The 17541-nt window shown below is 37.3% G+C and overlaps 1 protein-coding gene across 5 annotated transcripts in view; it reads right to left on the bottom strand.

Moving 5' to 3' along the window:
* TENT4B (terminal nucleotidyltransferase 4B) overlaps nucleotides 1–17463 on the bottom strand; it is a 60675-nt gene extending 43212 nt beyond the window's left edge. For 2 of the 5 annotated variants that reach the window (XM_072632172.1, XM_072632173.1), the window contains exon 1: nucleotides 16405–17163. In XM_072632172.1, the coding sequence (XP_072488273.1) occupies nucleotides 16405–17108 (704 nt within the window). In that variant the 5' untranslated portion in view covers nucleotides 17109–17163. Of the gene's footprint in view, nucleotides 1–16404; nucleotides 17164–17332 lie in introns of those variants that run through there. The other 3 variants (XM_072632170.1, XM_072632171.1, XM_072632169.1) reach the window with 3 other exon arrangements.
* Between the last annotated feature and the right edge of the window lie 78 nt (nucleotides 17464–17541).

Genomic DNA, 17541 nt, shown 5'->3' with positions numbered 1-17541 from the left:
CACATTGGGACAAGTATAAAATGTTTAACACTAAAGGGTTTTATTCATTTGAAAACTGATATGAGAAAAATACTTTGGTTCTTATACTATAATTTTCCATAAGGATTTAAAATATTCATTTAGACTTATAATCTGTTCATTCCTTCATATTTATTTTATTTTGAATCAATTATCAATTATATATCATTCATATGCACCTTTAATGCTTGTATACAACTAAGATTTATTGAGTTGCCTGAAACTTAAAAAGGTTGTGATCAGAGGGTAAAAAAAAGTTGGTTAAATGCCAGGGCAGGATTTGAACCTAGGGCCTTCCTAATTCCAAGTCCAAGATTCTATCTCCTATATCAGGCTGTCTCTATTTTGTTATATATCCAATGGTTGAGGGAAAAGGGAGCAGTTTAGGATGATAGTAGTAGAATTAGTCACATGATGACACCTACATAAATTAGTAAGACGGCCACAACTAAGCTATTAATTACAATAGTAAGTCTCTCACTCTATTAACATATATATAAATATATATATGTGTGTGCATAAATATGTTTATGTGTATACATTTATATACACACACATACACACATACTGGCACAGATGTCTATATGTGTACAGAGGCACACACATATATTTAGCATTATTGACAGAGCACTGAACTTGGGAATCAAGAAGACCTAGGTTCAGATCCAGCCTTTAAAAGTTGTATGAACCATTTAACTCTCCCTCAGTCTCAATGTACTCATCAGGAAAATGGGAATAAAGCTATAGCACTTACCTGACATAATTCAGAGGATCAAAGAAGACTTCTATTAAAAAATTCTTTTATTCAAAAATAAGCTCTAGGTGGCTTGCAACCTCAAGGTTTTATATAATGTGTCTGAACACCTTATCAATATAAATTCAAGCTCCTTTTATTTAAATTTAATTTTATTTCATCAATAGAAATTTACTTGTTAGTAGCATAGATAGCAAAAATACTTAGAAAATGCTTACATATACTCTTCCCTTGAAAAATAGGTAGAATGTTAATCATCAAAAATAATTCTCTCAGCTCTAAACTCTAGAACCTCTAGTTCTAATACAGACATACTCAAATTAAAAACTAGACAAACCAAAATTCTCTGACAATCCATTTAGCTGAATGAATTTTTTAAAACTGGGAAAGACTATACTTTAAGTTACTTTAAAGCTGTTAAGAAATATAACATAGTAATAGCCATTTATCCAGCATCAATGAGAAATAAGACGTTCTAAAATAAAATTTTCAAATCACTGGTGCTTCAGTATGCTCCCCTTCCAACTGTCAAACTTTTACTTTAATCATTTTAATGAAATCTTGCTAAAAGTTATTTTATAATGCTGTCTTCTTATACATCAAGTTCTGAGCACAACTTGATTTTTTTCTGATGGAAGAAGACAATTATGAGCATCCATTATTAATCTGTGCTATAATATACAACTGTCAACTTTTTAGTTTCTGAATCAAACTTTCAAGTCCTATTTACAATGACCCTAATAACCCCCTTTCTAGTTTGTTGTTTCTACTCTTCTGTGACTGAGAAATTATACAGTTAAACACTGGATAATTATATTATGTATATTACTTGTAATTCTCCAGCTAAGCTAAAAACCTAAGAACAGAAATAGTATCTCCCACACTATCAAATTTGGCTGGAGAGGGAGAGTTTCTATAGGGGGTAGAGTGAAACAAGATTGGAAATTTAATTTTCAGAGACTATTAAAATAATTTAGTTGATTGAGGAAGAAGAGACAGTTGCTCAGGGATTCCAAGTTTTAAGCTTGGAAAATTGGGAGAAAGATGAGACTAAAAGAAATATGTGAGCTCATGTGTGGTTCTGTTTGAAGAGGGTGGAGGGAATAATGACATGTTTTAGACAAGCTAAGATAAACAAAAGGTTCATTCAGGTGTAATGGTCTAAATAAGCAGGTGGAGATGAAGTACTTTAGCTCTAAAATGAAGATACAGCTAGAGCTATAGACATGGAAATCAATCATCTCCAATTCCTCCAGACTTCACACAGCACTATTTTAAAACGAAATAAAAATAAATTAGAATGTATAGTGATAATACCAAAAATTTACATATCACTTTAAAGTTTGTAAAACACCATTTATAGACACACACAAGTGTGTGTGTGTGAGACAGAGAGAGACAGAGAGACAGAGACAGAGAGAGAGAAAGAGAGAAAAATGAGTTGATAAATATAAATTTCACTCCTCACAACAATCCTATGAGATAGGCACTTTTTCATCCTCATTTTAAAGAGGAAACAGGCCCCACAAAGCTAAGTGACTTGCTCAGGGTAACAAAGCTGCTAAACACCTCAGGCAGGATCAAATCCACTTCTTCTTGGCTCCAAATTCTGGCCTCCATTCACCACAACATGCTGTCTCGCAAAAAGTGTTTCCAGCTCTCAGGGCCTCAATTTCCTCACTGTAAAATGAGAGACGGTGCTAGACGACTTTTCAGGGGCCTTTCAATTCTAAAACAGTATGATTGTATTGTACCTTTTTTTTTTTTTGTAGTGTGGGGAGGATTGAACAGTGGCACCTGAATCCATGATTTCTGCAGTGTAATGAACTAACTCCTTTCTACCAATTCAGTTTAGCAACCCTTCTGTCCACATATGCCTTAGGAAGTTACCTAGAACAACATGGTCATGCATCTAAAGTATGTTGCAGTCAGAACTTGAACCCAAATTTTTCTGATGTCAAGGTTAGCCCTCTATCCACAGTGACATACTACCTCAACTAGGGAACAGAAAAGGAGCAGATAGTCAAAAAATAAGCAATAGAAATTGTCTATTTAAGAGACAGGAGGAGGAAGAACAACCATTAAAGAAAACAATAAAATAGTAAAAAGAGAAATGCAGCAGAGTGTTTTATTTGGAGTCAGAAGACCTGGGTTTAAAAGTTGATGGCCCTGTGTAACTCTGAGCAAATTGCTTATGGGTCTCAACTTCCCCCTTTCAATGAGGAGTTTGAACTAGATGACACTTACGGTCATTTCTAACTCTAGATCTATGATTCTATAAAGACTCTAATCATGAAAGCCAAAGGAAAAGAGAGGAGTTTCATGAAAGACTGTAGTAGCATTTGGGGGAAGAGAAAGCCAGACATAAAAACTAGTAGTCTGAAAACAACGAATGGAACTTTGAACATGGTTTAGTTTTCAAACAGCTCAAATTCAGAGCACTGCTAGATTATTAAGAAAAACACCTCATGTTAAAGCACCTAATAGTTTCTGCACTGCATAGGCCTTTAATAAGCAATTCGTTGGCTTGTTTTTAAACTGAAAAGCAGTTTTGACTTCATTTACATTAACACTGCTTCAGATTTTTTTTCAAACCAGAAATGTCATAAGACTAGTCTAGATCTCCAGTGTCTATCTGTATATTAATAATCTTTAAGCAAAATATCTCCTATAATTACACACAGATGCAGGAATATTGCACTAAAATCTAACTTTAGACAGAAAAAATCTGAGGGGTACATGCTTTTTAAGGGTTAAGGGTAGCAGATCAGCAATTGCTTTGCAACTGAGAAAGCTGCCTGGGTCACTGAGTTAATGAGTGGATTACTCCATAGTGTTAAAGGGAAAAATAAACCTATCTGTACACAAATAATATTCACAGCTGCTTTATTTTTAAGAGGAGGGGGAATGGAAGCAACCTATTCATATAACAGTTGAGAAATGACTGCATAAATTGTGGTGTATCAATGTAATCACTTATTATTGTGTGGAGTAGGAAGGAAGAGCAGGAGACAAACTGAATATGAAGAAATGTGAAAAGACAAAGTGATACTGGACATAGAATGCAGAATCAGAACATACAAGTGGCTATAACTATATAAAAAATAGCAGCCAGAAAACTCTCTCCAAGTGCACAGATGTAAAAGTAATCAGAAGAAAATCCAGAGCAAATGAGTTATTTTTTTTAAGTGCATTTTTTTCTTTTATCAAAATAGAAAGCGTTTGATGTTATGGCTTTATTTGGAATTTTATTTTACTGTTTCATGTGGTTCATATTTGTTAAGATTGTGTAAAATAAATACATGCCATTAGAATATTTTTACAACTTTGTAATGAAAAGGAAGAGAGTCCACTTTTCGTATTGTCTACCTCTCTCCTAATACAACTCTTTTTCAATGTTTTTTGGAATTTACTGGCATAGCCAGTAGGATTTAATCATACTTAAATAGGGACACTCAGGAACTTCTCAATAAGCAGACAAAATGCTCCAGGTCATATGTGCTATGTAAACAAAACCAAAGTAAAAGCCAATTTGAGAGATTTTTGGCAGTATAATTGTTTTTGAACACATTTTCCACTATCTAAGATTAAGAATATCAGCTTTTGTTTTGGTTGAGTTCATTGGAAAAGGGGGTGAGGAAATAAGAGCTAAAAATAGGCATTAAATATCAGACAGTAGAAAAACACTTCTCAGGTGCCCCAAACCTTCAGTCTTTAAAAATGAGATGCCACACCAGGTAAAGAATCATGCCTACATTTCCAAGGGAAGTAGACCTATGCATAAAGATAGATAATAGTCTACTAAAACAATATTAAGTGTCCCAAAAATATGTATCATAGAAACAGCAAGGAGACGGAAAAAGGAGCAAGTACTAGTGCTTGATGTAAGCACTCCCTATTAAATGGAAGATACCATACTACTCTCACTAAAGCAGGGTACTAATCATGTAAAATTTTATATACACTATTATGATCACCATATAAACTGCTTTTGCTTAACTTCCTTTTTGCTACAAAAGAGTGCTTGATTTGGAGTGCAGGGAATGTTTTTTTTTTTTTAATTTGGAAGGGAAGAAGGGAGATATTTCCATAAAATACTATGATACAAATATAAAAAGGCATCAATAAAATTCATTTTTTAAAAAACTGTTACCAAATACTTTCTTAATTCTCTAGTTTGAGAACATATTTATGTTTACTATGTTACATCAAGAGGCAAAAGGGTTTTCCCTGGGTGTAATAAAAAAATTATTCCCATAACCTTTGTGAATTAAACAAAGATCAAGATGACATGCTTACATAATGAGAAATTAGAGCCTTGCTCACTGTGCTCCAAAGTAAACAAATAGACTGATCATTGATCTAAGACATTGATGACTCTTTTTAATGTGAGAACAATCCAATCTTGGAGCCAGAATGCCTCCTGAATATGTTACAACAGAATCTGTAGTTTGTACTGCTCCCTTTAGGACACTATTAGTTTCTTGGGATGGTCTTCAAAGAGCCAGAGAATACTTTTGAAAAAGGCAATTTTTCCTATAAACTCCCATGACCAAGAACAGATGTTATTTATCCTTAAGATTTCCTTTTGGACGTTTTTTTTACCATTTAATGGAATGTTCAAGAAGCACATTTTTCACTAAAGATCTATAGCCATAAAAAGCATTTGGGGAATTCTATCATCCTCAATTCATGAGATGAGTCTAACCTAGTGAAATCAAGCTGATATCAAAAAGAAAAGAAGAGTTTATCTTAATTACTGTTAAAATTCTGGCACTCCATTAACTCTAGAATCTAATATTGCCACTGTGTGTTCTCATGAAGGCAAAATGTGAAACTCATAACTCTCTAAACATTGCAATGATACACTTTGCATATCTCATAAGTATAAAGCAAGTGGTCAATAGGATGATAATAACTCAAATACACTGATAAAATTTCAAACTGAAATTACAAAGCAAATCTTCCATTACAAAAACACCACAGAATTAAAATTTCTTTTGCTGAAACTTTATAGCACCAAAAAACAAAGAAGTACCCTTAAACATAGACTTCCTCTTCACTAGGAGGATATTATAACCTTTCAAATATGTTTACCATTACCAATTACAATTTTTCACCAATAATTTTCAGGCTTGGGTTGGATTTTTTTTTTTGCAGGGGGAGGAGGGCTGTGTGTTTTTCTCAAAAGTCTTTTCAAAATTCTTTTGGCATTAAAAAAAAATTTGGCATAAGTTATACTACTCTTTTATTTTTTTACTAACACTGAGTAGCTAGGCTATTCAGTTCAATGAGGCCAAGCAAATCTCAAAAATTCCTCCCTAATCTCTATTTTTCATTGTAAAAACACAGATCTAACTAATTTAAATCACAAAAGAAAACAAGTTTATTTAAAATGAATGACTGAGCTCATGTCCAAGTAAAAAGCGAAAAGGACTTCCAGACGCACAATTTTATTTAATTCTATGTACCATTTCATCAAGCATTTATAAATATCTCCCCCCTGCTTTCCATACCATCAGGCACATAAAAGCTGTACTCCTGGGGCAAGAAACTGAACTTAAAATATCCATGGGTGAATGGATAGGGTGTTCCAAGTAGACTCATAGACAAGGGTCCCCAAGACAGGGGTTCAAGTCCTGCTTCTGACACTCAGTAGCTGGGTGACCCCAGTCAACTTAATCTCTTTGAATTTCAGTTTCCTCATCTTTAAAAGTTAGGAGTCGAACCAAGTAATCTCTATGTTCCCTTCCAGATGTAAATCTATGATCCTATTACCTATACCATAGATTTCAAATTTGTGGCCTGCAGGCACTCCCAAATGAGGCCCCAATCAGATTAAAATATAATTGGAAAATGTTTAACAAAATAAACAAAAATAAAATACCAAACATAGTTAATTTCTGATTTTCTAAGTCAATATGATGTCCCACAGGGATCCATTTCTAACCGAATTTGATACCACAGATCTATACCATTTCCCTGTCTTGAGTCTCTTCCCTCTGCAATGCCTCTTCCCTTCACATAGCTGCCAAAGTAATATTCCTGAAATTCTGATCTAACCATGCTGTTCTCTTTCTCAACAGAATCCAGTGGTTCCTTGTTACCTTACTTCTAAGATTAAATATAAATTTCTCTGACATTCAAAAGCCTTTCACAACCTGACTCCAACTTACCTTTCTAATCTTATTACACATTACACTCCTCTCTTCACATACTCTATTTATTATCCAGCCACTTCCCTTCTTGTTATTTCTTACACATAACACTCTCTCTCCAGTTTCCATGACTTTATAGAGCCTGCAATGCACTAAGTCTTCCACCTCCACTTCTTGGAACATCTCATTTCCTTTAAAGTTTAGCTGAAGTGTCACCTATATGAAATCTTTTCCTGTCCTGCCAGGTGCTCGTGATACTACCACCCAAAAAATCATCTGTATATACTTAAATTCATATATGCTGTCTCTCTCGGAAGGAAAGAACTCAGGGAAGAACTAAAGCACTGATGGTAGGGACTGTTGGATTTTTGTCTTTGTATCCCCATTGCCCAGCACACAGTAGGCACATAATAAATGCTTTTTGACTAAGTGGGCATAATGTAAGGTTTATAAAGCAGCAACAATTTGATTATTTAAATTATCGAAGAAAAAGAAACCTAACAGTGGAAAGAATTCTGAACTCAAGCATCAGCAGACCCAAGTTCTAGTCTCAAGTTCTGACACTAAGTAGGTTTGTGACTTTAGACAAGTTGTTTGATTCAACTCTAAAAGGAGGAAAATGGAGATAGATAAAATGTCCTAAGGTCACTCTTGTTCTAAAACTCTGATTTTCTAAAGTAACTCATTATCAATATTACTCAAAATGGCCTTTGACAGTAAAACTAATGGTTATAAATACTCGGCAATTTTGCAAGCATAAGGTTCATTATATGTCTATAGTTTTATATTATGATGTAAAATAAATCACTGATATCTTTTATTATATAACTTCAAATTCTATATAATATTCAATCCTATCAGTTAAAAACATGTAAAAACAAAATCATTTATCCAACCCCGCCCCCAACACTGAGACAGAAACTGTACTTTGAATTTTAGCCCTGCTATTGGTGTGGCAGAGGCAGTAGGGGGGTCCGCCTCTCTAGACCCCAGTTTCCTTATTTGTAAAAGGAGTAGATGGTAATAAATGAATTAGAGGGTTCCTTCTAGCTCTAAATCATATGATCCTAAGTAACTTTCTAAAAATCATCGTGTTTTTTTTTTTAACACATTGTCTTCTTCCTTTGCTAGCACCATTATGATCCATAACCATACACTCTTAGGATCACAATGTATATGAAGGGAATTCATCTATCTAATTCTAATATACATTCATACACGTTTATAGACATTACAGCAATGTTGTCAAACTCAAATACAAATGGTACATATAAGGATCCCTGCAGTTCACATATGCACTAAGAAAATCTCATATTAACTATCTATTTGCTACTATATTTTTAGTATGTTAAAATTTCCCAATTACTTTTTTAAACTGGTTCTAGCTATACTCAGTAGGGCCACATATTTGACACCTCTGCACTATGCTATTGGTTAAAAAACAACTATTTTAGAGGAAAAGAAACTGAAAAATCCAAAATAAAATGATAATGCATTTCCTACCTCTGAAGCATGTTATTTGCTTACAGTAGACAAACTGGAGGAATGTCTCTTTTAGGGCTAACACAGGTTGATCAGCCTCAGGGTAGTAACAATCATGATTAAAATTCAAATCAAAGAGACAATCTCAGTTTTATTTCACAAAAGCAAATACACTGTCTCTCTGCTTATTTAAATTGAAGTATTTTTTATATTTTCTCTTTATTTTGAAAGGTTTTAATTTTCAAGGCAGAGATTACCCCCTGAATAAACATAATAGAAAAAGGTAATCTTAACCTGGTGCAAAGAGTTCTGAAAGGTAAAAATTGACAGAAGTGAGCGAGGATCTATCTGCCAATAAGTAATCCAAATGTGATAATTACAATGGGTAAAAATTACAACCTATGGGTAAAAATTACAACCTCTATCAATGAAACCTTCCAAATCCAAAATTGAAAAAGTGCCCCCAAGAAAATAGAAATAACTGATCTCACAAGAATTCTGAGTCTGTTTTCTAATATTTAAACCCATAAAATGAAAGAATTCCCACCTTTTTCTCAAACTAAGGATAGTTTGATGATGACATTAATTGAAAATTGTAAGTATTTTAGAAATCTCAAAATTCCTTTGAGATGACTCAAACAACAGAGAAATTGTATGTTGTAGTCAACAAACATTTATTAGGCTCTTATGATGTACCGGGTACAGTATTAAGAACTGATGTAGTAGAAAGAGACGTGAAGTTGCATTCAGCATGCAGTTAAATCTAGGTTCTGATACAACTTGTTCCAAAAGGTTGTTGAAAAGAAAACACTCTAGGGCTTTATAAAATGTGTTACTAGTTGCACCACAGTATTTAATTCTCTCTGTTTCCACGTATTCCTTCCTGGGTTTTTACAGAGAGATTCTATGCTAATACTATACAGGACCAAATAAAAATCACAAACGAGAATAGCATCTCCTTTCCACCTATCTAAATCTTATATTGAATAATACACCAAGCTCAAACCCTCCCCTTTCCTTCCCAGACTAGATCATCCCAGGCAGAAATGACCATTTCTCCTCTGAATTTACCACAAAAAAAGAAAATTAATACCTATTACACATTCAAGACTAGGGATGCAAAGACAATTATGACTCAGACCCTGCTCTCAAGGAGCTTATAATCTAATGGGAAAAGAACAAGTCCACAAGTAACTATGATTCAACTAAGAATGAGATAAGTACAAAAGGGACATCTATGAGGTTTCAGGAGAGAGAAGGGGCAAGTTAGAGAAATCTTCATTCACAGAGAAAATACTATCTGATTCAGCCAGGAAATCGACTAGTTCTGACAGAAAGGGACAAGGGGTAAAGGGAAAGGAGACTGGAATAGACTCCAGATATGGGGATATTGTGGAAGCAAAGTGTGGAGGACAGGAGAGGATAGGACAATAATTTGAGGGGAGGAGGGAAACACCACATGAAGCGAAAAGAATATGAGATAAGGTCAAACAGGTAGTTTAGAGGCAACCTGTGGAGAGGCTTGAATGTCAGTGTCAATAGGCAACAGAACACTAATAAAAAATTTTTGAGTAGAAGACAGGCATGATGACAGCAATGCAATTTATCTGGCATTTAATAATATCTTATGATAGCTCCACTATTGTCTTTAACTACCATTTAAATCTTTTTTTGCTACTTAACTTTTCATATCTATGGCCACTAAAACTAGGTCATATTGCTCTTTAAGTCAGGGAATGTTAGGTTTATTCCATCTCCCATATATAAAGCACAATGTTTTATAAACAGCAGGCATACAAAAAAGGTGCTGATACAAAAGGACCAGAAAAAATGAAGAATAAGAAATGCAAAACAAGTACAGGGAAAGTGCAGTTATTAAGTAACTAATAAATTCAGGGATGATGGACACTCACATTCAATTGACACTAATAAAACCAAGTTATTAAGAAGTAATTTATTTAAAATACACACGAACAATGTCATTATGGATTACTAAATGTGTTTTGGTAGAACCTGATAATTTTTCATAATGTTAATAATAAATAAGTATATTTGGGAGAGCCAACATACCACAAGTTATTAAACAAATAAAAATAGGCCGTAATTCTCTGTCATTCAATAAATCTAACTACATTATACATTTTATGCCAGGATAGGTAAGAAGAATAAACATTCTAAAGGTATTATTCAGTTCTAAGATTTCTTAACTGCAATTTGGTCAGCAGCAAACAAAATGCTTTCAAAATGCTCCCCAAAATAGAAATCGCTCAATTTTACAATGAAGTTATCTATCCAGAAATTACTTATTCTTAGGATTAAATTAAGCTTTAAAAGTTAAGTCTTGTTTGAAAAAATAAATAGTATGTATATGAAAAAGAACACTTGACATTATTTTAAAAACAAAACCAGTAGTGAAAATATAAAAATAAAAATAATGCCTCCAAACAGCACAAATTATCAAAAATAAAATTTAAATTTAAAAATTAAAGTATTTACAACTTTGTCCTCAATGCTACCACTAAGATTTTTAAATTTTAATATGTCCATGAACAATCCTTATGCCCAAAATACCTGGATTTCTACATCATCAGGAAGCTGACAAAGACATGTCTCTTCTAATAAAGAGATCTTCCTCAGAAGACCAGGGCATATTATTGAAAAAGGTACAATCAGAGGGCCATGCATGAAATCTCTAGGTGGATGTTTGAGTTCATCACTGTGGACAGATTCTCCCTACATCAAGGCAAATATCAACACTTTCATGGGAAAAAAAAGAAGTTTCCTATTCTAAACTGAAGCTCCTGATAAAACCTAGATAGGAACCAGTAGCCAATTTAAGTGTCCCCAAGTATTTATAAAATTTTTCCTGACATGTAGATGAAATCCTTAGGATAATATATTCATTTTAGACCCAAATAACCTGTTTTAAGAAAATATGTCTTCTGCTAGGATTGGTCCTGAGTCACTGAATAGTCTACCTCAAGGTTATCCTCAACTGTCATACGTTTCGTTGATAATGTGGCTCAGTGTACCTTAACATGGTGTGACAGATTTAATGGCATTCTGATGCAGTACAGTAGCTATGTGCAACAACTAAATGTCTCTGTGGGTAAGGAGAATCTTCTCTGGACAACTTTGTCTTTCTGAAACTGGTTGAGCTTTCCAGCTGGCTCAGCAGAAATGGGTAAAGAAAGAAACATCAAGCCAGCAAGTAATAAGACCACCAGAATTGCTGGCAAGTCATCTTTGCAATGCCAGTTACCCTTACCCCAAAATGCCCACCAACCATATATTTAATGTGGTCAACCTGCTGCTTCAAAAATTATATACAAAAGTAATCAATGTTACTTGTTCCTGACAAGTCAACCCAGAAACATTCTCTTACCCAAACGTTATGTATGGCCTGACGACAATATACTCAACACCATTTACTTCATAGTGAATTATATAACAAAGCTGAATTGTATTTGCATGTAAAAAAAAAAAGTCCTATTCACTCAACTATCCTAATGTCTGCTGGTCAGAGACAACCATCAAATTTGAGAGAACTATTCCTGTAGTGCCTCAACATAGTAGCCACAAATTCTATTGTGGAATAAACTTCTGGGGTCCTAATCCTAATATTTACTTTAGTAACAGTTTTAATAATACAAGTTAAGAGACAAGACAACCAAGAACACAAGAATGTACAGAAATGGATAATGGAAAGATCAAGGATATCCAAAGCAAACAAGTCACAATTTTTATCTATGACAAACATCTTTCCTTCACTAGTCTATTTTTCAGTACCTCTTTTCCACATTCATCTCCCTGAACTACACACCAAACCTTTTCAGGGTCATCCCAGTGTTGAGTCTATTACTCTTCTGGCTCACTGTTTCCTTTCACTTTTCACCAACTAAAACCTGAAAAATGTGTGTGCAATTCACATACCAAAATAGCTTCATGGCTCTAATGGGGAAATCACACAAGTCTTAAAGAAGGAAGTTGTGACATAAATCATTTTGCTCAATTTAGTATCTAGTGTATTTTGGTACTGAATTATTAATATTAAAGAATTCAAGAATCAAACTGTTTCGTGCAGACTTGATGATGGGCTAAAAAAAACCACCAAAACTCTACTGGTCTACAAAATATTCACAAGGCTTTGGCACATTACAATGGAATAATGTACATGGACAATGAGATTCAATAATGTGAACACAGCAGATTATGAAGACGTGCTAGAAATGCAATCTATTTTCAGCTTTACATATCAGAGGTAAGTGAAAACTTTAAGTTCAGGTTTCTGAATTTTTTCAGAGTTTTAGTCTCAATCTATGCATTTATTTTTTTGTGGTCATTTCTGAGATAAACCAGCCTACTGTACCAATCCTAATTACAGGATTCTGTCATTATGGTAAAAACCCCATCATAAGATTGGTATTATAGAATTAAAAAAGAGATGTATCTTAAGTATTCTATATCATGGTCAAAAGACACTATGTAAACAAGGTGCACAATCTGATCTGTAGTGTGCTCTGTGACATAACTTAAGCCTTGAACTCCCTACCCACCTACCCCGGTGTCTTCTCAACAATATCACCTAAATGTTCTATCCACCTATCAGATGAAGTTGTTGATTATACTGGAAAGCACACTACAGATCAGATTGTGTCCCTCATTTACACAGTGGGTCTTTTTATCATAATATAAAAAAAAATTCTAAAATGCCAGCTCTCTCTGTGCCTCTTTAACTCCTACCTCCACCTTTGACCCCTTCATCCCTACCAGTGTCACTCCCCCATCAAAGGCTCTGAAGTTTAGAGCCCTGTTCCCTCAGCCTCCAATCATTAAATCTACCAATATGACATTTGCCTTTTCATTTTCATTCCCACTACCATCATCCTCATTCAAGCCCTTATTGGGGTCATACTTGGACTATTACAATAGCTGCCAAATTGACTTTCTCCAGTCAGTAGTCTCTCTCATACTCTTGCTTACAGACTGATCTTCCTGAAACAGTTTTGCTACATGTCAGTTTCCCAGCTCCTCAAAAACCTTAAATGACTAAGTATGAAATGAGGGGTACAGACAAGTCTTACAGGAATTCAGAGGAAGGACCAATCTAGTAAACATTGGCTTTTCAGAGGCAGAACTTGAATTGTGGCTTGAGAACATATGACTTAGACAAAAAAGAGAAGAAGCATTTCAGACATTGTTCATACGAGCAAAGGCTTTGGAGACAGAAAAATGCAGGTCCTATTCTAGGAGCAATGAAAAAAATAATTAGGCTACATCAGAGAGAAAAAAAAAGATGAAAGATACAATCATAGAAGAGTCCTTAGAGATATTCTAATTCAAATCCCTTATTTTAAAAACTAGACCCACAATGGTAAAAATGATTTTTCACAGATGACCACAGATTAGAAATGTTGAAGAAGAGACTTTTTTAATGAGTCAAGGGAGTGAACTAGATGACCTCGGAAGTTCCTTTACAATTCTAAGATTCATTTCTTTAACATGTAAGTTTTCATACCACAATGCCTCCATAATACAAGATATACAGCATTATCTTATGTTCTTTAACTTTTACTTGTTTTCTCTACCTAACTAAACTGTAAATTCATGGAGACAAGTTCATGTTATACACCTTTGCATTTTTGTTCAGTCGTTTCAGTCATATCTGACTCTTCATGACTCCACTTGGGATTTTCTTGGAAAAGACACTGGAATGGTTTTGTCATTTCCTTCTCCAGCTCATTTTACAGATGAGGAACTGAGGCAAACAGGGTTAAGTGTCTTGTGGCCAGCGTCACACAGCTAGTAAGTATTTGAGACTGGATTGGAACTCAGGCCTTCCTGATTCCAAGCCTAGATCTCTAGCTACTGTGCCACTTAGCTGCCCTCCTCTTTGGATCTCTATCACCTAAAAGTGCCATACAATAAATGTTTGCTGCTTTTGAGTTTCATTGTATTTACTCTCAGAATCATATGTGTAAATTTACAGTCAAAGTGTTAAAACTCCAGTTACTTGAGTTTTTAAAATATATTAAATGATAAGCTATCCCAAAAGGAAAAGAAATATGATCCACAAATCAAACAAAACAAGGGTTTTCATCCCTACAAATATTCTTACAATACCCACTCCAGGAACTGCTCAAAAGACTCTGAAAAAGCTGGAAGACCCACACAAAAATAAAATTTTAAAAATTTGTTTAGCTGCTGGCACCCTCAGAAGTAGAGCAAAATTTGGAAGGATAGGTATTAAAGCTCAACTTGTATTTATTTTTAAATAGACTATTACAAGAAGAAATGGAAATATATCTGGAAGTCATGTTTGCAAGGGCAAATTACTTAAGTCAGGATTTTTTTTTCCTTTTTCTCCAAGAACTTTACATGTGGAGATATTCAAGTTTGAGATTTGTCACTCACTACAGATTTAAAAAAAAAAATCAATAAATCTTATAGCTCTAATAGTAAGATAACAATTCACCATTTATAATGTATCGTTAGCAAGTTGTCAGTTGTAACTTGCTTTATTTTCTAAGTCACACAGACACACAGGTTTCAAAAAATTTAAATGACAGTATTTATTTTTAAATTTGGTTGACAATAATTATTTCAGTTGGATCCCTTAAATTACCAGAAGCCCTTAATATCAATTTTCTTGTTAAGTCAGGGATTTATTCTCACATTTGAAAATGCTCCAAGTGTCCATTTCAGCCTGGACTAATTAACCTAGACATTAAGATCACCATGGATAGCACCCTAGTAACTTTTAATAATAACAGCTTATCATTAGGCCTGATCTCTAACCTTAAAAGACCCTTCTTACAAAATCAAAGGATAAGTTTGAAGAGTATACCTATTCAAAGCATAAAATGTTCAACAACCCTTCTCAAAAGAGTATTAAAAATAACAGTGGCATGAAGGAGACACCTGCCTAGTAGAACCAGATGGATGCCACCAACTCATTTTACAGAGACTCCAAGAAGCCACAGAGACCATTCTTTTCATGACAGCTATTAAGGACCAAAATTAAAGGGAGATCAAAAAGTAAGACTCCATACTCAGTAACTTACTCTGTTCCAGCTGCCCACTGTAGCAAATACACACTAAATAGAGAATTTGTAAATAGAAAAACAATTTGAAAAACCATTAACTAGGTTTACTAAACACAACTGAAACAGTCCAAAAGCTACCTTGGAAGAAAGAAAATCCTGTAACATTCCAGCACAGAAGCGTTTCCAAAAAGACAAATCTAGCTGGAATCAATCTGTGTTTAAGTACATAATTCACTAGGGGTCAGGTAAGATTCCATTTTGTAACAGCTGAACTTTAAACAGAGAGTGTGTTGGTGGTGCAACATTGAACTAATTAGCATAAAGTTAATCCCCTCTGGAAAGAAAAGCATTAGCAGAGCCTACCCTATCCTCACAGCTATAGCAGAAATCACATTATTATGATACATAGCCCTAGAAAGATGGTGCTACACATCAAACTCCTGGAAAGTTCTTTAGGGCCTTTGCCTTGTATTCTTTTCTGCAGAGCAAGGAGGCCAGATACAGGTAGGTATTTAAAAAGAAAAGCAAGAAGAGAAGAGAGTACCAACAAGGGTGAGTCACTGGCCACTGCCTAAATAACCTGTCATGTTTTCAATTGGGAAACAGGGGATAATCTTCCATTTTAAAAACTTTGGTGAAGGAGGTATTCCCCCCCCAAGGCACCTGGTTATCAATGGACCTTTAATGTCCCATAGAGGCTGAGTTGTCCATCAAAAGTGACCTCATCTTCCTGTGTGATGGCAGAGGCAATTGGACAATTGCGGAGGGGCTGAAGAGGTGGGTGGGGGGAGACACCACCTCCGTCAAATACCCACTGGAAATCAAGCGCCCCGGGCACGGGGGGTGGGAGGGTGAAGCCTCTACTCCGTCCCCAGGCCCCCGCCCCCCTCTCCACCGGAGTGCGTGCCAGGACGTGAAGCCCCCATAGAGAAGTGCAAACACTCACCCCACGACTCCCTGGTTGTAGTTCCTCCTCTTCCAAGGGGTACCACTGTACAAGCCTCCGGTTCCCGCGGTGCCTGCCAACCTACCACCGCCCCCTCCGCCCGCGCCGACCCCGGCAGTGGAGGCCGGGGCCGCGCTGGGGCTCAGCAGGCTGTAGTTGAGTCCGTAAGTGCTGGCCTTGTTGTCCCTTTTCCGCTTGTTGCTGTTGCCCGCCGCGGGGTCGGCGCTCTCGGCGGCGGAGGCTCCGGCCCTGCGGCTCCAGGCCGCGGGCTGGTGGTGGTTGTTGTTGTTGTTGGTCGTCTCCAGGGGCAGGAAGTCCCGCTGTTCGGGGGCCGGTGCGTGGCCGCCCAGGAGCCGCTCCCCGGGGCGGTACATGCCCTCGGCCGGGGAGCCGCCGCTGCTGCTGCTGCTGCTGCTGCTGCCGCCGGCGGGGGCCGTGGCGGGGCCGGCTGGGGCGGCGGCGGAGGCGGCGGCGGAGGCGGCGGCGGGGCCGCTGGGGCTGCCCGTGCTGCTGCTGCTGCCGCTGCTGCTGCTGCCGGTGCCGCTGCCGCTGCTGCTGCTGCTGCTGCTGCTCGTGGCGCTGCTGTGACAGTGGTGGTTGAAGTAGAGGTTCCTCAGCCCCTGGGTCGTCTCCCAAATCTGCATCCACAAACTGTTGGAGGGTCCGAGCTGCTCTGGCTGAAACCAGGCGATCCTCGGATCCATCAAACGGCGGCCACTCTCCCCCGCCCCGCCCGCAGCCGCCGCCGCCCCCTGCCCCCCAGCAGCAGCAGCAGCCGCCGCCGCCGCCGCCCCTGGCGGCTCCGGCCCCTCGCCGAGACCCCCCCGCCCCCTTCTCCCTCCTCTCCTCCTCCTCCTCCTCCTCCGGCGCACACTCTGGACGGCGAGACGCCCACGGGGGCCTACGAGCCGCCCCGGCCTCTCCTCACCGCCGCTCCTCCCGGCGCTTTCCCGGGCGGCAGCAATCGCTGTGGTGCCGCCGCCGCCCCTGGTGCTGCTGCTGCTGCTGCTGCTGGTGGCGGTGGCGGTGGCGGGGACGGCGGCACTGGCGGCGTAGGTTTCGTTTCCTGAGACGTCTTCGTCGTCCCCTTCACCGCCTCTCCTTCCTCTGTCCCCTCCTCCTCTGCCGCCGCTTCCT

This window comes from Notamacropus eugenii, chromosome 1 (assembly GCF_028372415.1).
Source record: "Notamacropus eugenii isolate mMacEug1 chromosome 1, mMacEug1.pri_v2, whole genome shotgun sequence".
NCBI lineage: Eukaryota > Metazoa > Chordata > Mammalia > Diprotodontia > Macropodidae > Notamacropus > Notamacropus eugenii.
Note: the sequence above shows the minus strand (reverse complement) of the source record. Positions and strands in the feature narration are given on the sequence as shown.